Here is a 27,565-nt window from a genome sequence, read left to right on the forward strand (position 1 = left end):
CTAAATATCAGGATGCAGCTGTCTCGTTTGGAGGTTCAGAGAAGTAAAACTATCACAAAAATGATATGCAACAAACCTTCAGACCAATTTTACACTTAAACAAGTATCACAGCAGTATCAGAGTCAGAGCCATGGCTCCTGATAGCCACAGGTGGCCCACATTGTTTTTTCCCCATTACCTCTATTGGTTAGAAACCTTTCTGTAGGAAGGAAAAAAATGCATGTGTCTTGGGGCTGCTACATTTTTCAGATTTAACCCTCATAAAACAGAAACCCTCAAACACAGTGTAGATTTTTTTTTTTGTACAATTGTTTATATAAATCCAACAAAGGTCAAACTGCATCAGGGAAAGGTTAGGAAACACCACCAAACAACAAGGGATGCAGAACTTACCAACTAAAGTGAGAACTGAACACTTGAGAGGAGGAGGACAAAGGAGAGGGTGTGGGCACATTTATTCTACCTGATTCTTGGTATAAATTAGACCTATGTAAGTAGAATACAAGAGCTCATGCTTGGAGCAAACCCTCCTGAGTGTAAAGGCTCAAGTCTGAGGGAGAGGTGAAGTCTATTGAAACTTGGCAAAGTGTTTTACCTGGACTATACTTTACACATATCCACAACATGCTTGTGTAGCTTCTTGACATACACAGTAGGCTCTCAGCATCCAGTTAAACATGCTTTTTAAGTGGAAGGTCATAGCCCCCTGTCACACCTGGGCACATCTGGAGATGGGCTTTTTATGCTGACATAGTACAGGTTAACTCTCCTACCTGAAGGACAGTTGGCAATCTAAATAATAAAAACACTGGTATGCATTCAAATCTCCCATAAATAATTTTTAAACAATTTATACAAAAATAGTTCTGCATAATGTAAGATGTAACAAAACCAACTAAACAAAATGTATCAACGACGGCTGCAGATGGTGTGTGTGTGGTCCACTCCATGTTGACGCCAGAAGCCTCAGCATTGCAAGGAACAAGTGCCCCAAACAAAAACTACTGATAAAAACACCAAGCTTAGGCTTCTAAGAGGATTTCTCCAAAGCTCATCTTCCTTTCCAATTGGAATGTCTTCTAAAGGCCGCCTTAGAAATGGTCCAGAAAGCAGTGCAGTTACGATGCAGAAAGAGCAAAGGAAAACATCTGGCTCACTCATCCCAAAATGGGTGGTTGAATGGCTTCCCCCTTGGCAAGATTTGCAAAACAGAACTGTGTCCTGTAGTCTCTTGTTTCAAATTCCAAAGGGAAATAATAGGCCCACTTGATTTTGCAGTCTTTCACCCTTCCTGGTTGTATTCCCCCCAACCCTCCATATTTACATACTTGTCCTGGAACTAACTTAGTTTTTGCAGGAGTTTCTCTTCCACTTGCCCAAATTGGACACTCACAGACATTTCAGCTATGAATTGCTCACAGCCTTCCTTGGTGACTTGCTTGCAGTACCTCAGGTCAATATGACAGATATTTCCACAGCGTTTGAAGAAGGACAGGCACAGGTCAGTTACCTTATTACAGTCTGCAGGAAGAAGAAATCATGTGAGGGACAGAAGACAGTCTAAGGTCCTATAAACTCAAGGGTCCAGTAACAGAGATAGAAAACTGATAAAAACAGAAATAGGAAGGTTTTTAGCATAGCCCAGCTCTTGGTGTCTCCCAAATGGGGATAATTTCACCTACCAGATTTCAAAAAGTTAAATAATATATTCTTGAAAACTTTGTTGAGTAAGTTTTGCCAGAAGTGGGAGGACATAAGGTTCTGTTTGGAACATTCTCCATTTTCAACCCCAGTCCCCTACACCTTCTGAACCCCTCTATCAGGGAGAAACTACTTGTACTATAGGGCTGCCTCTTCCTGTATAGTCACACACAAAAATCTCTATCTTACAAAAAGGGTCACAATGTTTTGAGGGGTTTAGATTACCTCTTTTATCTGACTACTCTGTTCAGCTAAATATCCTAGTGGATATGGTTAGATCAGAGTCAAGAGACTGAAGAAAGGCTTTATCCAAAAGAACAATTCACCATATCCCATAGATATTGCATATTTTTCAACATTCTTTACTTTTCTTAAACCCTACCTCTTTAGAATTGAATCTAGTCAACTGGCTAATAAGTTTCCAATTGAAACGAACCAAGATAAATGACTTCTGGATGGATCAAATAAACGAGAAAATGATTATTATCCTGTTAGGGGTATTAAATTGAACCCTCTTCTCTGTACTATCACTTTTGAATAAAAGTCAGGGCGAGCAGGTAACATGCATTAACAGAGAGACATTAATGATTACACTGATCACCTGTGAATTATCAGCCCGGCAACCAGGCCATCATGCCTACACAAAGCCCTGAACACAGATAGGTGCTCACCATTCTTGGATGCATACATAATGTGGACTACTTGAGGATAACCCAACCTCTCACAGTAGGAATGCAAACATAGGAGGCAGTCACAAGACAATGAGTCTGAGCTACTGATAGACAAAAGGGTCTTGGGGCTGGATTGATGGCTCAGTGGTTAAGAGCACTGACTGCTCTTCTAGAGGTCCTGAGTTCAATTCCCAGCAACCACATGATGGCTTCACAAACATCTGTAATGCGATCTGCTGCCCTTTCTGGTGTGTCTGAAGTCAGCTACAGTGTACTCAAAGATATAAAATAAATAAATTTAAAAAGAAAGAAACAAACAAAGAAGGAGAGAGTCTTTATGTAGACCAGGCTGGCCTCATGGCCTCAAAATCATAAGATATCTACCCCGCCATGTGCTGGGATTAAAGACGGGAACTACAATACCTGGCTGTTAATTTGCGTTATAAATCTTATTGCAAAAATTAAAAATGCAAGTGATGATGTCCACACACAATTACTTAAAACTTGGTATTTGATTCACTTTATAGAGGATAGATTTTGCTCGTGTAAAAACATTTTCCATATTTTTGCTTTAAAAAAAAAAAGAACTCAGTGTCAGGTAAAGCCCCATTTGAACAGTTTTTTTTGTTTGTTTGTTTTGTTTTGTTTTTTAATTTATCTTGATTACTTTCAATCAAAGCTGGCTGGCTAAAGACTGTCATGTGGGTCGTCCGTCAGCAGGTAGTATCTGCCTGTGGAAGAAGGTGTGAGGAACCAGGCTATAAAGAAGTTTAAAGCACAAGAGACCCTACACAGAGGGGTCCTTCCCTTTCAGTTTCTTAGACAGAGGGTCTTTAAGCTCCAGGAGCAAGCTAGTTCATTGTTGTTTAAGAACCAGGGAACACTGCTGAAAGTGATTCACCTGCCCCAAAGTCAACTTGGAAAAGGAGCCATCTGGAAATACTGGTCACACTGGTGTGAAAAGGTAAGTGCCAAGATAAGCATGAATACCTAATGGCCTCATGTCAAATCAGTGTGCCATCTGGACAGCAAGGTCCTGTGGGTGAGAGGTGCTGAGGCTGCTCTGGCTACGTGTGAGAGACGGTTTCAGGGATTTTTTCTTTTTTATCCCAGGGTAGGTGATGGAAGTGAGGCTTGAGGGGTGAGAGGAGTTCTCTGGAGAGGGAGCTGAATGGAAACAGCTGTTAGAAGGAGAAGGTTCAATTAGAAGGGTGTACATGCATCCTAAAAAGGTTGTAGGGTTGCAGGGAAACAAACTCTTAGCCAGCATGTCCATGACCGTGAGCTCACCCAGAGACAATCACAAGTGTTTTTTTTCCATAGCAAGGAGACAAAGTGCAATTATTATCAAGGAAATTTTCTTATCAAAAGAAAAATGTTTAACTTATTCAAACTTCTGGCCTTAGCATGCAGTACACAGTAAACCAAAAAAATAAAGTATAAAAAAATTGGATGGAGTACAAGCTAAATAACACCATAAAGTTCACTAACCCTGGATGGGAAGCATTTTTTAAGTAAACTGAAGTCCTGTTTGTGTTTGTGGTCTTAGGATAGACTCCAGCTAGGTAGGGCCTTGTTATGTAATAAGCAAGGGCTTTATCACTGATCTCCATTCCTGCTCCTGTATCAAGGATTACTGACAACAGGACAGGGGCAGCTCACCACGGGATGGGCCTCATATGTCACACTGAAAAATGAAAAAAATTGAGTGCTCTCCCCTACTTCTAATACTGGCAAATTTTCTATTCTATTTATACTTAAAATTCACCTTTGCATCTTGGGGAAACACCCGAGAGGCTAATTAGAGTAAGGGACTCTTTGAAAGAGGGAGAGAGGTTCTATTTAGAAGCATCCTTTTTTTTTTTTTTTTTAAAGTTTTCTCATCTCCAGTCTCACCTAGAGTAAAAGAATACTGTTTCATTTTTAGTTCTTTTATTTTACCTGTGATAGCACTATCACTATAGGATCCGAATTCTTATGAAGGATCTTAGGAGGTCTCTAATTGTTACATGAGACTGAAACAACAAGTTATGTTCCCTGCACTGTCTGCTGCTGTTGTATGTTTAAAAATGTTCACAATATAAAAATGAGAACTGCAGAGATGGCTCAGTGGACCTGGGTTAGCAGTTCCAGGGGGTCTGACACCTTTTCCGATTTCTGCTGGCACTGATCACCCCATGATGCACGTACCATACATGTATGTAACACACACATAAATTAAAAACAAAAAACAAAAAATCCAAAATGTGAGATTGGAAGAGAAATCCTACCAATGATAAGATGGTTTTTAAACAACAAAAAAATATTGTAAAAAATGGTACAATTTTTAATTAAAAGTGAAGTATTTAGAGAGTACACTTCAAAACAAAAAACCTTGTTTTACTTAAAACATTTTGGCAAGCTTAGAAAAATAGCTCCATTTCTAAATGAGAACAATGAAAAAATTGCAAGCTCATGCACAATGGAACCCCAGAGAAGTAAATTCAAGGGAACAAGACTTGTCCACTGACAGTGGTAAATAACAAAACAACCAAAAAACAAAACAAAAAACCTACTAAAATAAGACATAAATGGGAAAACATTCTAAGTTCATGGATTAGAAGATTAAACTATTAAGACATTACTACTGTCAAAGATGAGCAAAGTGATTTAGCAAAAATAGAAAAAGCCCATCCTGAAATTTAGTAAACAGAACCCAAGTATTCTGAAGTCAGAAGATTAATTTTTTTTTCATTGAAAACCGTATTGCAAAGCTAAAGCAGTCAAAACTGGTATTAACAGCAGCAAAATTTATATAGAATAAAGGAATAGAATCAAGGTAAAAATACAGAATAACAACCACTACTGCTACTATTGGTGCTATTGTTGTTCAATTGGAAACAGGTTAGCTCTACAAAGCCCTGGCTGTTTCAAGGCTCTCCAAGTAGACCAGGTAGCCTCAAACTCACAGAAATCCTCCTCCCTCTGCATCCTGGATGTTAAAATTAAAGGTGTGATGCACCACATCTGGCTAGTAAAATTAGTTTAAATAATTTTAAAATATATTTGTGGTGCATATGAAAAAATCAGAGGACGATTCTGAAAGTCGACTACTCCTATCACGTGGAATGCAAGGATCAAACTTATGGTCATGAGGCTTGGCAGTATATGCCATTTCAAAATTCAAATGAATTCATTCTTTTTTTTTTTTTTTTTTGTTATTTGTTTGTTTGTTTTTTGAGACAGGATTTCTCTCTGGAACTCACTCTGTAGACCAGGCTGGCATCAGAAATCTTCCTACCTCTGCTTCAAATGATTTTTGACAAGGGCATTGAAGAAATAGGACAGCCTTTTCAACAAATGATGCTGGGATAACTGATGTTATCACCAACCACATAGCATACACAAATATGGGAGGAAAACCCTTCGTGACTTTAGAGATCATTCACACACACACACACACACACACACACACACACACACACACACACACACACGAAACTGGAGTAAAGGCTCAGCAGTTAAGATTAAGAGTCTGTACTGCTCTTGCCCAGGCCTTGAGTTTGGTTCCCAGTACCTACATTTGGTGGCTCACCACCTCTTATAAGTGCAGCTCAAGAAGATCCAACTCCCTTCCCTCCCTCCTCCTTACACACACAAAATTACAGTCAAAGACAACTGCTACAAAACTGGGAAAAAGGTAAGTAATAGATAAAGCACTAAATTGATTTTTATTTCTGATTTTGGGAGTTATAGAAGCCAGGGGAGAAGCAATGTGGCTTACAAACACACTGGGTTTATATTCAACTATCAACTAAATGTGAATACACACAGTTGTGCTCCACACAAGAGATCACCCAGGAAGGAGAATAATGGAGTCAAGGAAGAAGGGTAATTAAATAAGAACTGGGCTGGTGGTGAGGCCCCTGGATATCAGGGGTGCAGTGACGGCAGCCAATTCAGATGAGATCTTGGAGACAGTTGAGAAGGAATAGAAAGAAAAGGTCAGGGATGGGACACTGTCCTGCAGAAACAACTGATTGTGTGACCAGTGCGTTTGTAAGGGGATATATTCAGTTTTGTTCAGAAGCTAGACAAAATTGAAAAGGCAATTATTAACTAGCAAAACTCAAGAGTCACACAGGAAAGGAAGTGCACTTGATACATTATTTGGCTTAATTAGTGACCAAAGTGGACAAGACCATAAGGTCAATATTACCAACTTTAGAAACTGGAAAAACGGAGAGGAAAGAGAGGAATCAGTAACAGGAGAATGCAAGTAACAAATCCTTACCTTGTACACACACATCTGAAAGGAAATGGTAGAAATACATAGATGGAAGGTGGACCCCAATAAAGGGGTCTAGTGGTTGCCTGAATTGGTAAGGATTAGGAAAAGGCCAGACAGCTCTGACCTGCCTGAGCACCTGATCTGTATATCTAGGATGGAATGAAACAACCGGGTGCCAGATCCTCCAGCCACACGAATGTGACCATCATGGAGCACTTTATCATTAATTCAGTTGTATTAACGGGAGGTGAGTACAAGACACGGAGAGAGTATAGAGAGATCCCTTAACGACATGATGTAGCAGAGGGCTGAAACTTAGATACTACTGCCTCTCATCTTCTGAGAACTTGGGGCTAGGAAACAACTGGCTTTTTTTTTTTTTTTTTTTTTTTAAAGGATGTAGGTAGGTATATGTGTCCTGAGATGAAAAGATGATCTCAGTATGTTGTGATGGAGAAATAATATATAGATGATTTATACACACACTTCCACATATTCCCATAACAACTAGAACATGGAAGAAGATTTACTATAATTAAGAGCTTAGAACCAGATGCTGGCAGCTCTGTCACTTTTCAAGTCTCAGCTGGGTCCCTGAGCAGACATTATGCTGCACATCATGTACACTGTGATGACATTTCCCTTCAGCATAGCTCTTGGCCTCACTTAGTGGTAAATCCCTGCTACCAAATCTTTACAATGAGGCGGAATAGCTTCTAAGGACCAGAATGATCCAACACTGTCTAAACTTCCACCCCATCGTGGATACGGTGATGAAGACAGGTTAACAATGAAATGACATGAGTCCTAACAGCAGGACAGAATGCAGTTGTGTCAAATGCAATTTTAGTGAAGTGAGGATGTCCCTTAATTTCTTGAGAAAGCACAACTTTCTCCCTTGTATTTACTTGTGATTTTTTTCCCCACATAAATAAGTTCCAATCCAGACTAACTTGACAAAGTGTGGCCTTGCTACTGTCTACCTTGCTATATGTGCAACTAAGCTCCAAATTCTCAGAATAAACTCCAGCCAAAGAACAATGGAAAGGAGGAGGATTCTGGGAAGTGTGACAGACATAAGGAGTAGAACTATCCACAGTAATTTCATTTCTAACAATGGGCTCCTTGATAGAGGATCATTAGGGGCACACACAAGACATGGCAACACAGACAGAAACATGGTCAACCCTGTATTCAGTGGACCCTGCCTCCCAGCCATCCATGGCTGTTGCCCACACACCGGCTGCAGGCATGATCTTGTCTCTTACCACCTGAGATATGTCCTAGGCGACAGTTTGGATCAGGAACCACTGTTATATGCCTTCATTAATGTTAGCACCGGTTCCTTTCTAGAGTTGGTGGTCTCATTCACTTGTATTTTTAACCGCTGTAACCAGATACTGGGGCCCACCTCACCTGATAGGTTGACCTCTGTCAGCGAGTCTCGGGTGGTGGTGCCGACGGCAGTGAGCAGGTTGATGGACTGGTCATTGATGTGGTTACAGTAACTGAGTTGGAGCTTCGAGAGCAGGGGCATATGGCGAATAATGAGCCGCAGGGAGACATCTGTGATGTCCAGGCCAGCTAGGCGCAGCTCTACAATGTTCCGGAGCTTGCTCCGATTGTCCATCTGACCTGTTGGGACAGATGGGAGTGAGGCAACCCATCAACCTGAGCAGGGACATAACTAACGTCCTGCTGTTGATCTGTTACTCTAAACCCCATAGGCCTCAAGCGTGCCCTACGCCAAAGCCAGAATCTCATCCTTAGAAGCTTCCACATCAGAATTTGTGTTTCTAGATTCTCCAGAGAAATCAGAATTCATAAACATGGTTGGAAGATCTGTGTTAAGTTGTTTAGACTATACTTCATTCTAGCAGTACCAAGTCCAAGCTATTCTCTGCCTTTACCATGAAGAAAATTCAGAAAATAGGAGAGCCTAAATTTCATTTAAAAATAATAATAGTTCAGCTGGCTCAGAAATGTCTCACTGTCCTTGTCTCTTGTGACCCTCACCTTATACCTGTACCCATCTGAGCTTTGGCTGGGGGACTGGGAGGCGCCCAGGCAGCTGACGCTCACACCCAAAGCAAGCTAAGAACATTCTGCCCCTCATCTCTGAGGCCAGAGAAAGCGGATAGCCAAAAAAAAATTGAACAGGGTAGCTTGGTCACCTCAGGTCCAAGAGACAGATCCTTAGGGGACAGCCCCAGCCTGGCAACTCACCTGGCCTGTTGTCTGTGGGTGGAGACAGGAGATCCCTCATCTGGGCATCCTTTAGTCCTTCTACCCACTGGACATCCAGGGTCCGGAGCAATGGACAACTGGAGCTACAGAGGGCTGAGACAGCGATCCATGAGCAGCCTGACAGCACCAAGTCTCGGAGCCCTAGGAGACGAGAAGCAGAAGGAGTCAGGTGACGATCCAGGCCATCATTACTGCGTAATTGGGATCCTTTCCCAAAGCTTACCAGGCAACCGGTTGATGAGCCAACTCAGCTGCTTCTTGGAGATGTTGGTCCAACTGAGGTCAAGGGAGACAGGCTGTCGCCGGATGATACCGCTCAGCATCAGGGGTGTGATGGACTTGCAGCGGTTCAGGTCGATGCGGGTCCACAACCGCTTATCGCAGCACCTGGCCAAACAGGAAATGTCATCAGAGCCGTCTCACCTGGGGAAGCCCTGCTTGGCTCTGCTAACTCTTCCTGCTTGCCATCTTCAAGGAGGAAGTTCCTTTAAGATTCAGCCCTCTGTAACTTACTTAGCATCTACCCTGCCGACATTTGGGCACCTCTGTTGACAGTCAGCCACATGCTTAGATAGATGACAGCAAGAACTCTCCATAAAATGCCTCCTGGGCTTTACTACACCTTCTGTAGGAGATGCCTCTTAACAAGCCCCGTGGAGGTACTGGATCCTCCTGATAATGACGGAAGGTCAGAAACTCAGCTTAAACTAGAATGCTGGAAAGTGTCCGGCTGTAATTAGTCAATATGGGCACACTCAGTCAACTTCAGCTAAGTCTAGACAAGGAATTGTACACGGTCCTTCGTTTTCCATATTAGAAAAGCAAACAGGTGCCTCCATGAGCAATTCAAGCTTCTATGGACTACTCTGACCTGGGACCCAAGGCCTCTCACACAGCTGTCCCTTACCAGCGGTTCCAGGTCCTGCAGACCCGCATGCAGACACACAGGTCTCGGTGGCTGAGGTAGCTGAAGACTGCCATCCACACCTCCCTATGCATGACGTGGGCTGCTCCATCATCCAGGGGCAGCGAGTCAGGTGGGGGGCTGATGGGCGGTGGCCGGATCACGTGACGCTCCATCTGGATGCACTTGGGTGGGGATGCAGAGGGCGGGGGCCGGGACATAACACGAGGTGGACTACGCAGGCCAGGTCCCAGCGAGTGCCGCAGCTCCCGAGGTGTGCCGTTGAGCCCTTTGCTGAAGCGGTGGGGGCGCTCGCAGTGGCTTAAGGGCCTCTTGGGCTCGTCGTTCTCGCTCTCAGGCTCTGACTTGATGGGCTGCTGGCTCTCGTGAGCCAGGGTGCTCTCCGTCTTTTGGATCTCATGGTTGAGCTCCTTGCTTAGCTCTTTGCTCAGCTCCTTGTTAACAAGTCGCCGCTTCCGGCGCATCTTCACCTTTTTCTTCTCTTCTGGGCCTTCAGCTCCCTCAGTGCTGGGACCAGCAGTGGGTGAGCTGGAACGTGACTGATCACTCTCCCGGGTCTTAGGAGGTGCCTCAGGCAGATCGTCCTCCGGTTCCTGCTTAAAGCGCCGAAGGGGCTTGTTGGCCAGTGACAGACGATCCTCAGCGTTCTTCCAGGACCGCCGCTACAGGAGGGAGGGAAGGATGATGGTGGGTGGCCTGGGATCAACCCACTGGGTTTGGGGCAGTACCCATCCCAGACTTCCCAACCTTATCATGGGATACAGTTGGGCCACCGGGTGTGTTGCCTACAGCTCTGATGGCAGGTGCACAAGGGAAGGGAAGATGGTACCTTTTTCCTGAAAAGCTTATCTTCTTTGCCAGGTTTTAGCTGTCATAGGAAGAAAGGATACAGAGCTTGCTCCTGGACTGGAGAAAAATGGTCCCCTTACACCCCCACCACATCGCAAGCCCAGTCTCTTCAGTAAGGGCTAGAAGGACATCTTCCTATAAAGCCATGTCTTTTACATCTAGCAGACATCCTGATGCTTTTCCAGAGAATAACACAAATAATGGAAGATGGTCAATCGTTCCCACCCAGCTGACCTCCCACCTGAAATAGACCAGAGATTGCAGTTGCCCATGACAGTTGCCCACTAACAGAAGTGTCATGGCTGAAGGAGCCCATAGCAGGAGACCAGGCAGGAGAAAACCCTAGCCAAGCCTAAGCCAGGAACTTCTCCAGGCGCCACCTTGTGGCTACTAATGGCAAGGCCCATAGCAAAGCAGGGCTACCAGGATCTTTCTTCCCAGCTGCAGCTTCCCCAACCAATAGAGGCTTTTCCACCTCAGAGCTTCTCAGGCCACTGCTGGAACCAGGAGCAATGGCCAAGGGTACTGGGGAGTGGAGCCGAGGACAGCCTGGAGGCCTCAACCCCAGGGCCTCAGGAGGGTGGGGCGTGGGAGCACCTGCTGCTGGAAGTAAGTGAGACTGGATCTCCACCAAGGGCTGAGACTGCTGCCTAGAGGGGGCCTCGGCGAGAGGTGAGAGGAGGAACCGGGGGACGTTTGAAGCGACGAGGCCTAAAGGGAGTGGGAAGAGGAGTGACTTCGCTGGCTTTTCTCTTTCTTTTGGGCCAGGCTCTCAGGATTTGGGTGACCTGCTCAGGGCAGCTCTTAAGAGGCCAGGATCCCAAGTTGTTCCCATTAACTTTCCCTGGTCCCCACCCCACACCCCACACCTAAGACCAGCCACACCACCCTTCTGTTTGCTACCCAGGCCTTCCCAGTTCGTACTCGCTTGCGTCCACTCAGCTCTTGGGGCTTCTCGTATTTCCGCTTCCTCCTCAGGTGCACATCATCAGACTTTCGGCGGAGGATGCCATCTGCAGGCACCTTTTTGGGGTGCTCGTCTGACCTCCGACGGGGAGCCTCTTCACACTCACTTCTCCGCTTGGCAGGCTCTTGCCCTTCCTTGTTGTCCCGGTTCATCTTCTGCTCCTTGAGCAAGGAGCCAGGCAGGTTGGAGGCATACTTAAAGCCAGGGCCACGCTTTTGCTTGTAGGCCAAAAAGAGAGAACAACAATCCAACTGTATATCTTTGAACTTGCTCTTCTTTTCTCAGCCCGCTGCACCCTACCTGACTGACAACTGGGGACAGGCTGGTCCTGGCAAAGCCCAGCCCATCCCTTTCTGCCAACCCGACCCAACCAGGGACTTGGAGTCCGCACTCACTTTCCCGGTCTTGCCGGCATGGTTACACTTCGGACACTCCCAGCAGTTGGGAAGCTCATCGTTGACCACACCCTCCGATTCCTTAATCTGCAAGGACAGGGCAGGACTCAGCGGACAAGGAAGGAAGGGTGCTCAGAGGGTCCACAAGGTCACTTCAAAGCCCGGTGTACCTCAGCATTCATAGCCCTCCCCAAAGCTGTGTCCATCTTGTGCCTAGCCACAAGGAAGGACCCACCACGTGCTTGTGTTATTTACCTCAGCTGAACTCAGGAGATATAATGAAACAATAATTACCAGGAGAGGTTGGCGTCCAAAGCTACGGATGGCACAGCACCCCTGTCAGGTGGGTGTGACGAGGGAACCTTTGTTCCCTCACCCCTTGCAGCCCACAGATATGAATGCTGGGACAGAGACATGTGCCAACCAGCACAGACTGTGTTCTTCCTTTCTAAGGTGCAATCAGCTGCCTGAGCCAGGCAGGCACAGAGGTCACCCACAAGGCATTCCTGCCCTAGCATATCATAGGAACCGGTTCTTGGCGCAGATGCACAGGAGAAGAACCACCTATTGCTCAGGACCCGCCCTCCTTGGCCCAAGCTCTTTTCTCCCAGAAGCCAGGTGTCAAGATACCCGTTTTCCATCTGCTGAGATGCTTGGAACCTGCTATCATTCTGAGGTGCTGCGTGTTCAGAGCTTCCTCAGTCAGGACACTACTTCAAACTCTTCCTGCCCTGGACTCATCACCTGACACAGAATGCTCTAGAACTGAGGGTTCTCTAGGAATTAGGCATACCACCCATGTATCTTCACCACTCGCTCAACAATCTGTAAGGAGGGAACCTAGCCGCCACATCAGAAGCATCAGACCCTGAAGCGTGGGGTGGGGGCAGGGTACCCAGAGCCTCTAGGGATGCTACCTTAAGGCATCCAGGGTGGATGATCTCGTTGCAGATGGAGCATTCCATGAGCATGAGGTTAAACTTGCCTTCTTCCTCTTCCACTGTGTCCTCCTTCCCTGCCTCGCCACACACAAGGCACACGGCGGTGTGGGGCAGCACTGGCTAAGGACCCAAAAACATACATGTCGTCAGGGAGTGAAGACAGTCGGAAAGCTGCCCAGGCGAATTTATTCCCTGTTTATATACTACCAGTGTTAGGTACTCTGCAAGATCTAGGAACACAGCAATGAACAAAACAGATAAAAATCTCTGAGCTTATCTTTTAGAGGAATGAGGCAGACAAAGTAAAGAACATATTCTGTTTATATCAACAAATCTAAAAGTGTCCATAGAGGACTAAAGCTCTTCTTAACATTATCAGAGCACAGTCCACAGCTTCAATTCCCAAGACCTCAAGTGGACTCAGGCCACACCCACCTCCAGAAGGAGCAAGACGTGATTTGCATTCTGCCAGAACAGTACCAAAGCAGTGTGTGTGTGTGTGTGTGTGTGTGTGTGTGTGTGTGTGTGTGTGAAAGTGTTGGGACATCACTGAGGTGCCAGGCCCTATCATCCGGGCAACCAGTCAGTCACTCAGGACCACATGCATACCAAAGAAAAGATCACCAGTTCTACTTCAGGTCTTTGATTATTAACTTCACAAAAACCTCAACCCTTGAGCACACATCCTTCCCACACAGGAAATATGCACACAATATTTCCCCATTCCAGGGACTGTTATCACAGGAAAAATACATGGGACTGTTTTGTGCTCAACTGACCACCAGGTTCTCTACAGAACTTCTCTCTCTCTCTCTACTAGAGACAAGGCTTCACAATGTAGCCCAGAGTATCTAGAAACTCATGACCTGCCTGCTTCAGTCTTTTTACAGAAACTGGTGTGAGCTAACATGTCTAGCTTAGAATATAACTTTTTTTGTTCTTTGTTTTTCGAGTCAGTGTTTCTCTGTGTAGCCCTGGCTGTCCTGGAACTCACTTTGTAGACCAGGCTGGCCTCGAACTCAGAAATCTGCCTGCCTCTGCCTCCCAAGTGCTGGGACTAAAGGTGTGCGCCATCATGCCCGGCAAGAATATAACTTTTTATTTGAAAAAGTAGAAAAACAAAAACCCAGCAGCTGCTGTTGTATTTTCTTGAAGTCTTAAGACCTGATTGTGTCATTTTAAACAAAACAAAAACAAATAAAACAAACAAACAAAAACCAACAATTTGCCAACTGGTACACGTGACAAGACAAAATCCAAGACTAAGAGCTAATGAAACTTTCCTTCACCTTGTACTCCTTCCATGGCAGGAACAGGCTTTCTTATCAGAGTGCTAACAATGCTATCGAACGTGATTTATGTGCATGTGCTTAGAGCGCACTGCAGTCTACAGTGACACCAGTGTGTAACGTTACAAACATAACTGCAGGAGCAAGGCCAAGACTAACAACGTTTAATGCCACAATATGAAAAGCTGATAGTTACAATTTCAGAATCTTGCAACTAACTTTAAGCTGCTGCCCTAGGGCAGTGGTGACTCACACTTTAATCCCAGCACCCAGCAGGCAAGAGGCAAGCGGATCTCTGAATTCAAGGCTAGCCTGATCTAGTTCCAGGACTAGGGCTAGAAACACACACACACACAATGACAACAACACAACAACAACAACAAAAACCCCCAACTAACCAAAACACAGTAAGTACATAAAATAAAAAGAAGCTACCACCTGTGGGATTCTGATGACTCCAAAGGACCCAGGCTTACCTACAGAAGCTCTTAGCCTGTTCCCCCTTGCTCAACAATCTGTGGGAGGCTGGATTTTTCCTCAGCTTCCATCCAAATCAACATGTCTAACTGGTGGTATATAGAAGCAGACATAAAAACGCAAGTCCTACTGAGCCAGATACAAGAGAGTTACAGAACCAGGAAATAAGGCCATTCTTCCCCCTTGCTAGTTACTTTTGTTTTTGAAAACAGACTTGGCTCTCATAAAAGCATTTGTGAACATATTTACTTTCAAAATAAACCTAAACCATTTTTTTATTTCTCAACTGTAATCTCAAATACAGCATTAGATAAATAAGACTTTTCTTAAGACCACATTATTTGAAAATTGCTATAAATGATATGCAGTAAGGCCAGGGGCCAAGTTATATTTTTGGCCTTCCTCCAATTAGTGCCTACCACACAGGGGAAGTACCATCAGTTTTAACGAAAGTGCTCCCCAAGGACCACATAATCCGGGATACATCCGTTCCACAGGTAAGTTTAAGAGTCTCTGTGAGGCTGGATATGGTAACAGGCACCTTGGATCCCAGCACTCAGAGGCAGGTGGGTCTCAGTGAGTTCAGGCCAGCCGATGCTCTACAGGGAGACTAAAACAGGGAGTCTCAAAACCAACCCACTCTTTTAAGGAACCTGTCTGTGGAAACTGCTGGTTTGGGACATAGTAGCTCCTAGACCTTGCCACACTGGAAGTGACCCATGACTATCTGCACAGGTAGAAAGGTAGAGGAACCCTGTGTGGTATGCTGTGTTCTCTCTGCAGGCGCCAAGCTAAGCAGCTCCCTTCACAGCCTTGCTAGCAGGAGACTCTGTGTCTCCTTGCTTTCCCTACTGACACATGGCATCCTGAATTGGCTAAACGTGCCCCCTCCCCCCAAAGTATTGCAATCTGTAGCCCAGGCTGATTTGGCAATTGCTGCATTCAGAACAGGCAGGCCTCATGCCCTTTTGTCAATCCTCCTGCCTCAGCCTCTAACCTTTACCCTATGTGACCCATGTGCCCTGCTCCCTTTTCCAGTACTTATGGAGTCTCCCTCCTTTAGGCTCCCTGTCTCCATGTGGCTTCATATGCAAACATAGACATCCATCCCCCTTGCTGCCCTACCTCATCTCCATGACGGATTTCTCTGAGTAGCCTCACCTCTCTAGCCTCAGACCTTCCTCTTGCTTCCATGGGCTGTTCCCACCAAGCCTGGTCTACTCCATTCATACCAAGCTGTGCTCCCTGTCATAGATGTCCCGACCCACCCCTCTTCCCAGGCTGGCAGTTTCCTTGTTGGCCCTCAGGGTCCTTTCCCCTGCACACATCTTTTCCTTGGATTTCCTTGTCTTTGTTTTCCCAAACACCAAGGTGGCAGCCACTTCCTCAGTTCACATCCTTCTGTACCGTGTACAAGAATCACTCTCTTCATGTTGTTTGAATGTATACCTCATGTCTGATAGGTCACAACTTCAGATAAAAACCCAAAAAAAGAAGACTTTTTAAAATTTTATAAAGCTAGGTCTCTTTATGCAGTCCTGGCTAGCCTGAAACTCAAGAGATCTGACTGCTTCCTGGGCGCTAAGATTAATTAAAGGCATAGTGCCAGTTCAGTTCCCAGCACCCATGTACTTGGTACCTCACAACTGTCTGTAACTTCAGTCAGACACCTGATACCCTTTTCACTCACACACACACACACACACACACACACACACACGCAGGCAATGCATGCACATGGTGTATATATATGCTGGCAAAACATATAAACATAAAACAAAGTAAACAAATCTAAACAAAAAAACTTGCATTTGATTTTGAGGAATAATATACAGAATATATAAAGATTTTCTACCACTTAATCAAAAAAAAAAAAAAAAAAAAAAAAAAAAAGGCCAAAAACCCAATTTACAGATGGGCAAAGGACTTGAAAGAAAGATAAACAAATGGCTAACAAGTACACGAACAAGTATCAATCATTATTAGGGCAATACAAATAAAAAAACCCGGTCCGATACTACCTACCCAATACATATTAGGGCGGTATGCTGAAAAGAACAGACACCTCGAGGAAATGATGTGGAGAAATGAAATCGCAGTGATTCTCAAGCAGCGGAAAATGGTATAACCAGTATGCAAATTCCTCAAGAACTAAAACCAGAATTATAATGACCCAACAGTTCTATTGCTGGCCAGAGGCCAGATCTCAAAAAGGCATTCAGGTATTCATGCTCACTGCAGCACTCACAAACGCCGAGAGAAACAATTCAAACCTCTACATATACCTAATATCACCCAAGATTAACAAATTATCCAGGTGGGAGGCTGCAGTAAGGAGGCTTGCTTGTGTTTGATGCCAGCAGGGCTACAAAGCAACACCATGGCACAATAAACAAACAAGTATACAAAAATTTAAATTAAAACAATTCTACTAGGCGTAACAATTGTTATCTTTGAGCATGCAATGCTAAGTGAAATAAACAACTCATAAAAGGACAAACACGGTCCAATTTCTCATCAACATGCTCTCTGCAGTAGTTAAAATCTCAGAAACTGAGAACGAACGCTACAGTGGTTTCTAGGAACTGGGAAAATGGCTCCAGTTCTGATTGGTTTAGAAGATGAAAATGCTCTCGAGATCAGCCACAGATTGTGCACAGAATTAACACAGAATTAAGCATGTGCTATATGCTTAAAAATAGTTAAGTTGGCAAATTTTATGGCATGTTTTTTTTTTTAACAAGTAACAAGAAGGTGGTGTGAATACAGAGGAGGAGAAGATGTCCAAGGCTTGGGCGTTGGGGGGCAGCAGCACTCATGGAGAAGGAGCTCCCACCCAGTACCATTCTGGACTCACAGCCCAGTTCACCAGGGTGGAGGAATCTGGTTACTCTAGCTAAGCCAGCTTTTCAAGGGGGCAGGCAGGAAGAAGACCACTGGGCCCTCAGGGAGCAGTGCCTCAGGGAGGGCAAAGTCTAAGCGTATGGAGGAGGGAATGAAAATTGACCTCCAGGACTGTGTCAGATTGCCAAAGAAGCATAGAGAGTCTGGAGCAGCTGGCCAAGTTCTCCATGGGCCCAGCTCTTCCATGCCATATATCACCTCTCTTTGTCTAAGGCAAAACTAACTGTCCACCCAACCTTCTGACAATGAAGACAGGAAGGGCCCAGGACTCTGAACCACAAATGTTAGTAACAGGGTCACAGTCAAGACAGGCTGCCCTGACCTCTTTAATAGGGGGACTTCAAGGAAGGTAAGAGTTATAGACCACCAGATAACACACAGGAGTCGACAGCACGGCCAGGCTGCCCAAGTGCAACCAAGGCACCTAAACCTCCCCCATCCCACAGAGCAGCCCTAGGGCAGGACAGATAGCAGGGAGGCCCTGCATGAGCCCTGCCTGCGCCTTCTGTGCACTCACCGCGATGCACTGCCGCATGATGCAGCTCTGCTTCATGCGCCCAGGACCTCCAAACTTCTTCATGTCCTTGCAAAAGTGGCACTCTCCACACTCCGTCCGCAGGCAGGCCTCGCACTTGCGGCATCGCGTCCGGCGCCTGCGAGCTCCTGCTGTTGTTCGGTTGGCAGCCAACTTCACCGCTGAGGCCGGGCCCAACTTGCCCTTAGGCCGACCCACCACCCGGTTCTGGTCAAGAACAGATGGAACAAGTGAGATGGGAGGATTCAGGGGCAGTCAAGCATCTAGGAGAGGCTGTCAGGTTGAGCTGTACACCTAAGCAAGAGATGCTGACATTGGCAACAGTGGTACCTCAGAGAGCAACTCATATCAAGATGGGATTCAGGACAACTTAGGTAAAAGGAGGGCAAGTCAGGTAAGCTCAAATTACATGACAGGTAGCCTTCTAAAAGGAGGGAGGGCACGTGGATACAGGCCGATGTGGGAGCACATGTGAAGACAGGGATGCCATATGGCTGGCATCCTTCTAGAAGCCAGGAAATACCAAGGACTACAGGCCACTATCAGAAGCCAGAAGCAAGGAAGAATCCTCAACTTGAACCTTTGGAGCAAGAGTGATTTGGGAGACTTCTAAAATTATAATTAAAGCCTGTAGATTTAAGCCTTCTACTACACAGCTTTAGGTAACTTTACTGTAGGAAGCAACCTGGCTGCACTGGCAGCCGCCCTAGCTACAGTTTGGGTCCTGATGGCTGTTTCGACCTCCTCCTGCCACAGTTAATTTACACTTCCTGGGAAAAGGAGCAGCAGGGCACAGCCTGCCTCTAATACCTGTACCAAACACAAGCTCTCTCCTCTGAACTTGGCTGAGAAACACATTGCACAGGACCAGTTCACATACTTTTGGGGATGCTTAGGGGTCTAGCACTCATAAGAGTGTGTATCAAACATTCTAAGCAAGGCACAGAAGAGCGGACATCACAGGCATCTCAGGTAACACTGCACGGCCATGACATGCCTTGCCACCCAGAAAACTCCAGGAGAATTGGGCAGAACCCTGACGAAGGCACCCTGACTTCAGAGACACACCACCTCCAAAGTGGGCTTCAAGTGTATCATTTCTTGTGACTTGAGAGAAAACAAGAGACCAGATAAAAAATAATGCAGCAGCGGGGCATGGTGGCGCACGCCTTTAATCCCAGCACTCGCGAGGCAGAGGCAGGCGGATTTCTGAGTTCGAGGCCAGCCTGGTCTACAGAGTGAGGTCCAGGATAGCCAGGGCTATACAGAGAAACCCTGTCTCGAAAAACCAAAAAAAAAAAAAAAAACAAAACAAAAAAACAAATGCAGCAATCAAGAAGCAGTGGAGCAAGAAGTTGTAGTTCTTGCTTCTAGTCCCCAGGTCCAGAGCCTCTGCCAAACTCAAGATACATGGTGAACCTGCCAAGCCAAATACTGGGGGTCACTGTCGACCAAGGTTCTGAGACAAGATGAACAAGCATGGCAGCTAGTGCGGTATAAGCATTAGTTCTCAACCTGTGGATAGTGACCCCTTTGGAGTTAACAATCCTTTCACATGGGGTCACTTAAGACCATCGGACAACATAGACACTTACATTATGATTCATAACAGTAGCAAAATAAGTTATGAAGTATTAACAAAAATGATTTTATGGTTGGGGTCACCACAACATGAAGAACTATATGAAAGGGTCACAGCATTAGGAAGGTTGAGAACCACTGCCCTAAAGCATCCTTTTCCTGGGGTGAGTTGACTGGGACAATCCCTCTGCTGGGACGGGGGCGGTGCTCATGTTCAAACCTACCAGCCTAACTAAAGCCACTTTCAAGGCAACAACTATTCTCAGTAAACTCTTGTAGTTTGTCATCCTTGGCTCTGCAGGGAGAATCCCATCTCAGGGGCCTGAAGAGCTGTTGTTGTGCAGACTGTCAGCTTCCAGACACCCCTTCCCATCACACACATCTCCCACGACTTCAGGGAATTCCTAGGACACCATACACATTAGCAAGACAACAAGTCTACTTTTCTCCATTAACCACATCAGTCACCACCTCCTCTGACTTTCCCAGCAGCCTGCAACAATCCAGGCCGTTGCCAGGCTTCTTCAGGCCTAGGTGCTAAAAGAAAAGGTCTCCACTCTATCTGCTCTGAACCCTAATTATGCACCCTCACCTCCCCTGTGATGGGAGGAGCAAGGATGAGCAGGGCCCACTCTAGAGGGTTCCACAGGCTTCTCATTGTCCTTACAGTGCGAGTCTAGGCTTCCCCTAAACGTACCCAAGACCAGATCTACCATGCTCACATCACTAGTGGGACTCACCAGCCTTCATTCACACTGTATACACGATATAGGTCTGCTTTCAAGAAAGTATATCATAACTAGTGTCCAGAGCTCTGTGGACCTGGGAACTCAGCAGACAGCAACAACAGAAATGTCTAGAACGCAGCTGTGTTGACAAGGATGACAGGAAATTGTAACGGTAGGCATTTTCTCAACACCATTCATGAAGACCATGGCCATCATTTTACATATGATGCAATCTAGTTTAGTGATAACCCCATGACAGTTGCCTTACTGTCCCCATTGTATAGATGAACATCTAAAGTTAAAGGTCAAGTGGCTCACCCAAGATCGCAAAGCCTACAGAGATGTGGACACAATGAAGTATGACACCAGCCTCACATAATCCACAACTCATGGGCACTCATATTGAAGGTACAACAAGAGATGCACGGGCCACGAGCCCCTAGAAGTGTAGAACCCTGAAGGTGCCTTCTCCACACTGTGCCATTTGCTCCTTCTACCATGGGGCCAGAGTCCTCACAGATCACTCCTCAAAGTCTTAGGAAAGTGGCAGTGACATGAATACTCTTTGGAAGCCTCAGGTTAGGTAGAGAAGGGTAGCACACCACCCATCTGTAAGGGAAAAAACTAAGTAGGAGGCTTATCTTGGGCCCTTCCTTGGTTCAGGAAATCCCATAGACTGGCCTCTTTGGTGAAAATCTAAGGAAATTCAGTCCAAAGTTACGTTGGATATCGGAGGCCAGCGAGGCCAGAGGGGCCTGGCTTTCCAGAGCAGACCTGCATCCAGAAGTACATTCCCACCGCTACAAAGTGAACCCTCGGAGGCCCAGCCAGCACAGACATCCTGGAAAACGGCAGAGTAAATGACAGCCAACACTTCAGACAAGCTGTTTCCCAGGACCCCGATTTCTGCCCTCTCTGCAAATCCAGTCAGAGACAGGCTGGCCTGCTAGGAGGAAACTAACCAACAAAATCAGGATCCTAATAAACACTATAGAAAAAATTTGCCAGAGACCTTGTCTTTTTTTTTTTTTTTTTGGTTTTTCGAGACAGGGTTTCTCTGTGTAGCCCTGCCTGTCCTGGAACTCACTCTGTAGACCAGGCTGACTTCGAACTCAGAAATCTGCCTGACTCTGCCTCCCGAGTGCTAGAATTAAAGGCGTGCGCCACCGCAGCCTGGCGAGAGACCTTGTCTTAAAGAACAAAAAAACAAAACAAAAAGTCCAACTACAACTCTGAAGTCCCAGGGCAGCAAAATCTAGACAAGTATGAAGAGAAAACAGGAAGGTGAACTGGGAAAAGCCACCTACCCGTGAAGCTTTCCTGTACTACCCAGAGCTTCAAACGCCAATTCTGAACTCCACTAGTCTCTCTCATCTTCCCCATGGAACAGTACCATCGGCATGCCAGTTTCAAGGTCATTTACTGATTTTTTTATTTTATCCACGGCTAGCCCTGAACTTAGCACGTAGCAAGGTGGTCATCATGCCTGCACTTCCTGACTGTTGAGATTATAGGCATGCACTACGCTCGCTTTCTGGTTTATGCAGCTTTGGGGATCCAGCCCAGGCTTTGTACATGCTAGGTAAGCAGTCTACAGACTGAGAGGAGGAGGGAAGCCCACTTGCTTGTTGAGTCATATCCCTGGTTCACTTAAAAACAGTTATTAATCTGGGCATGGTGGTGCACGCCTTTAATCCCAGCACTCAGGAGGCAAAGGCAGGTGGACTTCTGAGTTCGAGGCCAGCCTGGTCTACGAAGTGAGTTCCAGGACAGCCATGGCTATACAGAAAAACCCTATCTCCAAAAACCGAAAACCAAAAACCAAAAAAACAAAGCAAAACAAAACACCCCAAACCAAACAAACAAACAAAAAAACAGTTATTAAAACATGAAACACATATACTTCAAAGGTTCTTTCCCCAGGACCAATTCAAAAGCTACTCCCTTAAAAGGAAAGGTGTCGGGCTGGTGAGATGGCTCAGTGGTTAAGAATGCCGACTGCTCTTCCAGAGGTCCTGAGTTCAAATCCCAGCAACCACATGGTGGCTCACAACCATCTGTAACGAAATCTGATGCTCTCTTCTGGAGTGTCTGAAGACACACTACAGTATACTTACATTAAACAAACAAACAAATAAATAAAAGGAAAGGTGTCACTATGAGTCCTTAAACTCAGAGAGATCTGCCTGCCTCTGCTTCCAGAGTATTGGAATTCAAAGCATTCCACCATGCCTATTAAAGAGGAGGTTCACTTTCATTCTCTCAATATCTAAGGAGTATCTCCATCTTCCAGAAAGTTCATGGGTAAGGTCTCAGAAGGCCCATGTGGATGTGATATGAGCTCAGGAGAGCTGAGGTGGGCACACAACCATGCATGAGACTCTGAGTTTGATCCTCAGAACAAGGATATAGGAAAAAGTTGGGGGGAAAAAAAAACAAAAACAAAAACACCATGGAAGACTTTGAGATTCCTGGCTGCAAATCTCACTGCAGAAGGGCAGGCAGCAATGAGGTGAGCAGCTGGGAGAGAGCCGAGGGTCTGGAAATAAACCCACTTCTTATTGACAAATGGTTTCCAACAGGGGTAACAAAAATAATTCAGTTGGGGAAATTTTTTTTTTCAAGAAACAGTGCGGAGTAAAGTGGAAATCCCCATGCAAAAGAATGAACACAGGACTCCACACTGCGTACAAGAGACAACCCCAAAAATGGACCAGAACTCTAAACATAAAGCTTAAAGAATGTTTAGGAAATCGTTTCTTGGACGTGACAACCAAAGCAAAAATACTGACGGGGAAACATAAAATTAGACTTCCTAAAAATTAAAGATTTATGGGGCTGGAGAGATGGCTCAGTGGTTAACAGCACGGGCTGTGGGCTGGAGCGAGTGGGGGCTGGAGAGAGGAGAAAAAGTATCTGAAGACAGCTACAGTATACTTACATAATAAATAAATCTAAAAAAAAAACCAAAAAAACAAAAACAAAAACCCAAAACAACACAAAAAAGCACTGGCTGCTCTTCCTGAGGACCTAGGTTCAATTCCTAGCATTTTACAACTGTCTGTAACTCCAGCTCCAAGGAAATAAGTCATTTTACATCTATATAGTAAAGGACTAGAATCCAGAATAATTCTTAACATCTCAATGATAAAAATACAAAAAATGTCAACTTTAAAATTGGGCAAAAGGGGGCTCCCTGATTAGGGGCACTGGCTGCTCTTCCAGGTCTCAGGTTCAGTTTGCTGTACCCACAAGTGACTCAACAGCCACCTGTAACACCAGTTCCAGGAGATTTGGTGCCCTCTTCTGGCCTCTATGGTCACTGCATGCACATGGTGACATGTGCAGGCAAAACACAAATAAAATAAAAATAAATCTTTTCTTAAATGGACCAAAGATTTTAATAGCTCTTTCTTTTATATCTAACACACAAATGGCCAACAAAGAAGGACAAGACACTCAACATCACTATCACTGAGTATCTGCGGTGCGCACTGGGGATTCATTCATTAACCCCCTCATTCACATATTCACCCACTCATCCACCCACCCAAGTGTTTTCTGGCTGAATTATGAACCAGATTCAATGCTAAATTCTGGGACTACTGAGATGAGTAAGCTGTGTAGCCTACTCGTAAAGACGTTAGAGTCTGGAAGGAAGGAGAAATACAGAGACCATGTAAATGCACCATGACGGTAGATACTGCAGGCTAACTCCAGTACTAGTGCTAGCACTTCTTCAAATATCTGTACCAGGAGTTTAATGAGGTAGGAATTATCTCCACTTAGAATTGAAGGAACTACGGACAGTGCAATTCAGTAACCTGCTCGGTGTCATGATGCTGATAAATAAGAGAACTAAGCTCTGTGCCTAGGCAGTAGCTCTAAAGTCTGGGCTCTGGAATGCAAACCCAGAAGAGATGCCTCATCTTCTGGGAAAGGCAGGCTGGAAAGGGCAATGCAGACCACAGCAGCAACTGATTACATGGGCCAAGGAGGGAGAATAAGACAATACAAGACAGCAGTGAGTGAGGGTGGGGTGGGGGGTGGGCAGCTTATGCAGAAAGAAGAGTAAAATAGAGATGTGAAAGTGCATGACACATTCGAGAACTACAAACAGCTCAGCAAGGCTAGAAAAAGAGCTCTGAGGTAGCAGGAAGCTAATCCGCAAGGCCTCCTAGGCCACGCTAAGGAAACATACCCTGTGTGTAAAGTACTGTGCTCTGGCAATCGTGTGGGTAATGGACATTTCATGGGCAGTGTGCAAGACAAAATACAAGCAGAGATCAGCTGAAGATTATGAAGGTATGAAGCAGCAGACATTAAGGACAGCAGGGGACAATTCAGAACCCTGGTAAAGGGGTAGAATATGAGGGAACAGGCAGAGAAAGGAAGCCTAGGAGGTAGAGGAAATAGGGGTTCAGGGGGAGAGGAATCTGCAGGACCTAGGGAGTAAACCAAAAGCAAAGAAACATCACATAAGTGCTGCAGCTGTCTCACTGCAGCCAGAGGGAAACAGTCTTAAAGTAACCCAAAAACTGAAAACAGTGACTGCAACCTAGGGAGGACTGATCCTTTCAGAAATACTGCAGGAAACGCGGCAGAAAGTTGCTCTCAGTAAGAGTCCAGGAAGCCTTAAGGAATGAATGGTGGCAGGGTGCAGTAGCTCACGCCTCTAATCACAGCCCTAGAAGGTAGAGAGGCAGGACAGCCAGGGCTACTATATTGAGAAACCCTGTCTAAACACAAACAAAATAAAACAAACAAAAAAAGGACAGGAGCAGTTGGGTTTTACTGTTTGGTTGTGGCACAAGCTTTAGCCCCAGTGTTCAGGAAGCAGAGGCAGGCAGATCTAGGTCTGTCAGTTACAGGACAGTCAGGGCAACACAGAGTAAACCTGCTCTGAAAAGAAAAAGGAAGTTTCTACAGTCAACAGTAGCCAAGGGAAGAAAAAACAAGAAAATGTAGCTAAAAGTTTCTACAATTAAGATAGTTTTACAGGTCTGGTGGGCTCACAGCTACCTGGGAGGCTTAGGTAGGAAGATCAAAACTTAAAGGCATGCCTGGCCTACACAGTGAGTTGAAGGACAATCTGAGAAACTTAGTGTGACTCTGTCTCAAAATAAAAAGAAAATAGTAATAAGTAAAGATGAAATTAAAAATTAGAAGCCGGGCTGGGCCGGGCGTGGTGGCGCACACCTTTAATCCCAGCACTCGGGAGACAGGGGGGTGGGGGCAGAGGGAGCAGGCAAGATGGCTTAGTGGCTGAAGACACTTGCCACTAAGTCTAATATCCTGAGTTTGATCCCGAGAAAACCCACTCCTACAGATTGTCCTCCGACCCCCTCACACATGCCAAGGCACATGTAGATCCACACATGTGTGTACACACAGATTGAATGTAATTTTAAAAGGGGAAGACTGGGTGGCTCAATAGAAGAGGGCCTATCTACTATGTTCAATGACCTGAGTTCAATTCCCAAAGCTGTAGGTGAGAAAATGGGTCTGGGTTTCCCACTTACCTACCACAAAGAATACCTATATCATTTATCCCTGTAAGGGTTTTTTGTTTGTTTGTTTGTTTAAACATATTAAAATTGCACTCTGATGATCAACACAGCCAAGGTGACATGAAAAGTCATACCCAGCTTCCAATCACTCAAGCATAATGGACATGCCACCTACAAAAAGCTACCTATGGCCAATAATGTGGGCCCAGGAACACATCCTGCAGGTTACAGGGAAGGTTCTGGGTTTGTTTATGTATTGAGGGTAAGGAGCAAGAGAACAAACAACACCCAAGGGATGGAAGGGTCTCTGGAGAACCTAAGGACCTTTTCCTCTAGAAAAACACACTCAGCCACAAAGTTGCCAAAACTTCCCGTACATCTTCCGATAAGTTCAGGGACAGGCCTGGAAACGTCACTATTTAGCTGGGATTGATGTTGATGTGGTGGTAGCCCACCCCTGTAACTTAGACATCTAGGGGGTCAAGAGAGAGGGATCAGGGAGCAAGGTCAGTCATTCCTGGCTACTGGAGAAGTTGGAAGTCAAGAAGGAAAGGAAAGGAAAGGAAAGGAAAGGAAAGGAAAGGAAAGGAAAGGAAAGGAAAGGAAAGGAAAGGAAAGGAGGCAAATAAAGCGGGAGGGACAGAGAGAAGAGATCAAAAAAAGACTGAAATTTCACTAGTTAAGTGCTAGGAAGATGGCTCACTGGGTTAAGGTAAGTGACCTGGGCTTGACCCCTTGGTCCCACATAGGGTAAGGAAAAAAAGAAACATTTCCCGGAGGTTGTTCTCTGAACTCTACATACACACACACACACACACACACACACACACTCACACACTCACACGCACACACACACCAAGAATACCATGGCATATGAACACACATGCACATTAAACAAATTAGAAAGCAACAACAACAAAACCAAAACTTCACAGCGTAAGAAACCATGATCACCAGGTTTACTGGCATAATCCCAGTGTCCGGGAGGATGAAGCAGGAAGATCAAAAGGTCAAGGACTTCCTGGGAAATATTAAGTGAGACCCTCAGGCTGAAAGGTACCCCTCTGAACCAAACTGAAGCAAACTTACCACCGCCACCAAAACCAAACCAACCTACACAGGACAAGCAAGCGGTAACAGAGTGACTATCACCACAGACGTTTCTGAGAGTTTTTCTCTATAATCTCCTAAGTACTATTTTCAACCAGTTGTAGTCACTTTCATTGGGAAGAAAAACAAATTGTCCAAGACAGAAAGAAAAGACTCTTACTGACAACTACTCTTTAAGGGCCTCCTCCTCAGACTGGAATGCAGATAGAGGGATTTCCTGATAGTGTTCTGTACGGGACATCCCACAGCCAATGTGCACAACAGCAATGAGCAAGCAAAGGGTCTCATGATAAAGTTGCTCTCTGTCCATCATTTCCTGGCTAGTCCATAGGCTGAGGACACTGGGGGAGACCTAAGTGGCTGATGAAAGGTGTAGGACAGATAGTTAACCCAGTATCACTGGGGGGGTCCATCTAGTAGAATAAGTCTATAAGCCTGATACTGCTCAGGCCTGGCTGACAGTC

The 27,565-nt window shown here is 45.4% G+C and overlaps 1 protein-coding gene across 15 annotated transcripts in view; it reads right to left on the reverse strand.

Annotated features, from left to right (window-relative positions):
* Positions 1 to 288: 288 nt before the first annotated feature.
* Positions 289 to 27,565, reverse strand: part of Kdm2b (lysine (K)-specific demethylase 2B) — a 118,607-nt gene continuing 91,330 nt past the window's right edge. For 9 of the 15 annotated variants that reach the window (XM_011248208.3, XM_011248212.3, XM_011248211.3 and 6 more), the window contains 11 exons: positions 18,155 to 18,379; positions 12,944 to 13,087; positions 12,027 to 12,113; positions 11,589 to 11,858; positions 11,262 to 11,375; positions 10,645 to 10,683; positions 9,798 to 10,477; positions 9,114 to 9,277; positions 8,870 to 9,031; positions 8,060 to 8,278; positions 289 to 1,522 (listed from right to left, as the gene is read on the reverse strand). In XM_011248208.3, coding sequence (XP_011246510.1) covers positions 1,341 to 1,522; positions 8,060 to 8,278; positions 8,870 to 9,031; positions 9,114 to 9,277; positions 9,798 to 10,477; positions 10,645 to 10,683; positions 11,262 to 11,375; positions 11,589 to 11,858; positions 12,027 to 12,113; positions 12,944 to 13,087; positions 18,155 to 18,379 — 2,286 coding nt within the window. In that variant the 3' untranslated portion in view covers positions 289 to 1,340. The remainder of the gene's footprint in view (positions 1,523 to 8,059; positions 8,279 to 8,869; positions 9,032 to 9,113; positions 9,278 to 9,797; positions 10,478 to 10,644; positions 10,684 to 11,261; positions 11,376 to 11,588; positions 11,859 to 12,026; positions 12,114 to 12,943; positions 13,088 to 18,154; positions 18,380 to 27,565) is intronic. The other 6 variants (NM_001003953.2, NM_013910.2, XM_006530376.4 and 3 more) reach the window with 4 other exon arrangements.

The sequence above is a fragment of the Mus musculus genome, chromosome 5, assembly GCF_000001635.26.
Source record: "Mus musculus strain C57BL/6J chromosome 5, GRCm38.p6 C57BL/6J".
Taxonomy (NCBI): Eukaryota; Metazoa; Chordata; class Mammalia; order Rodentia; family Muridae; genus Mus; species Mus musculus.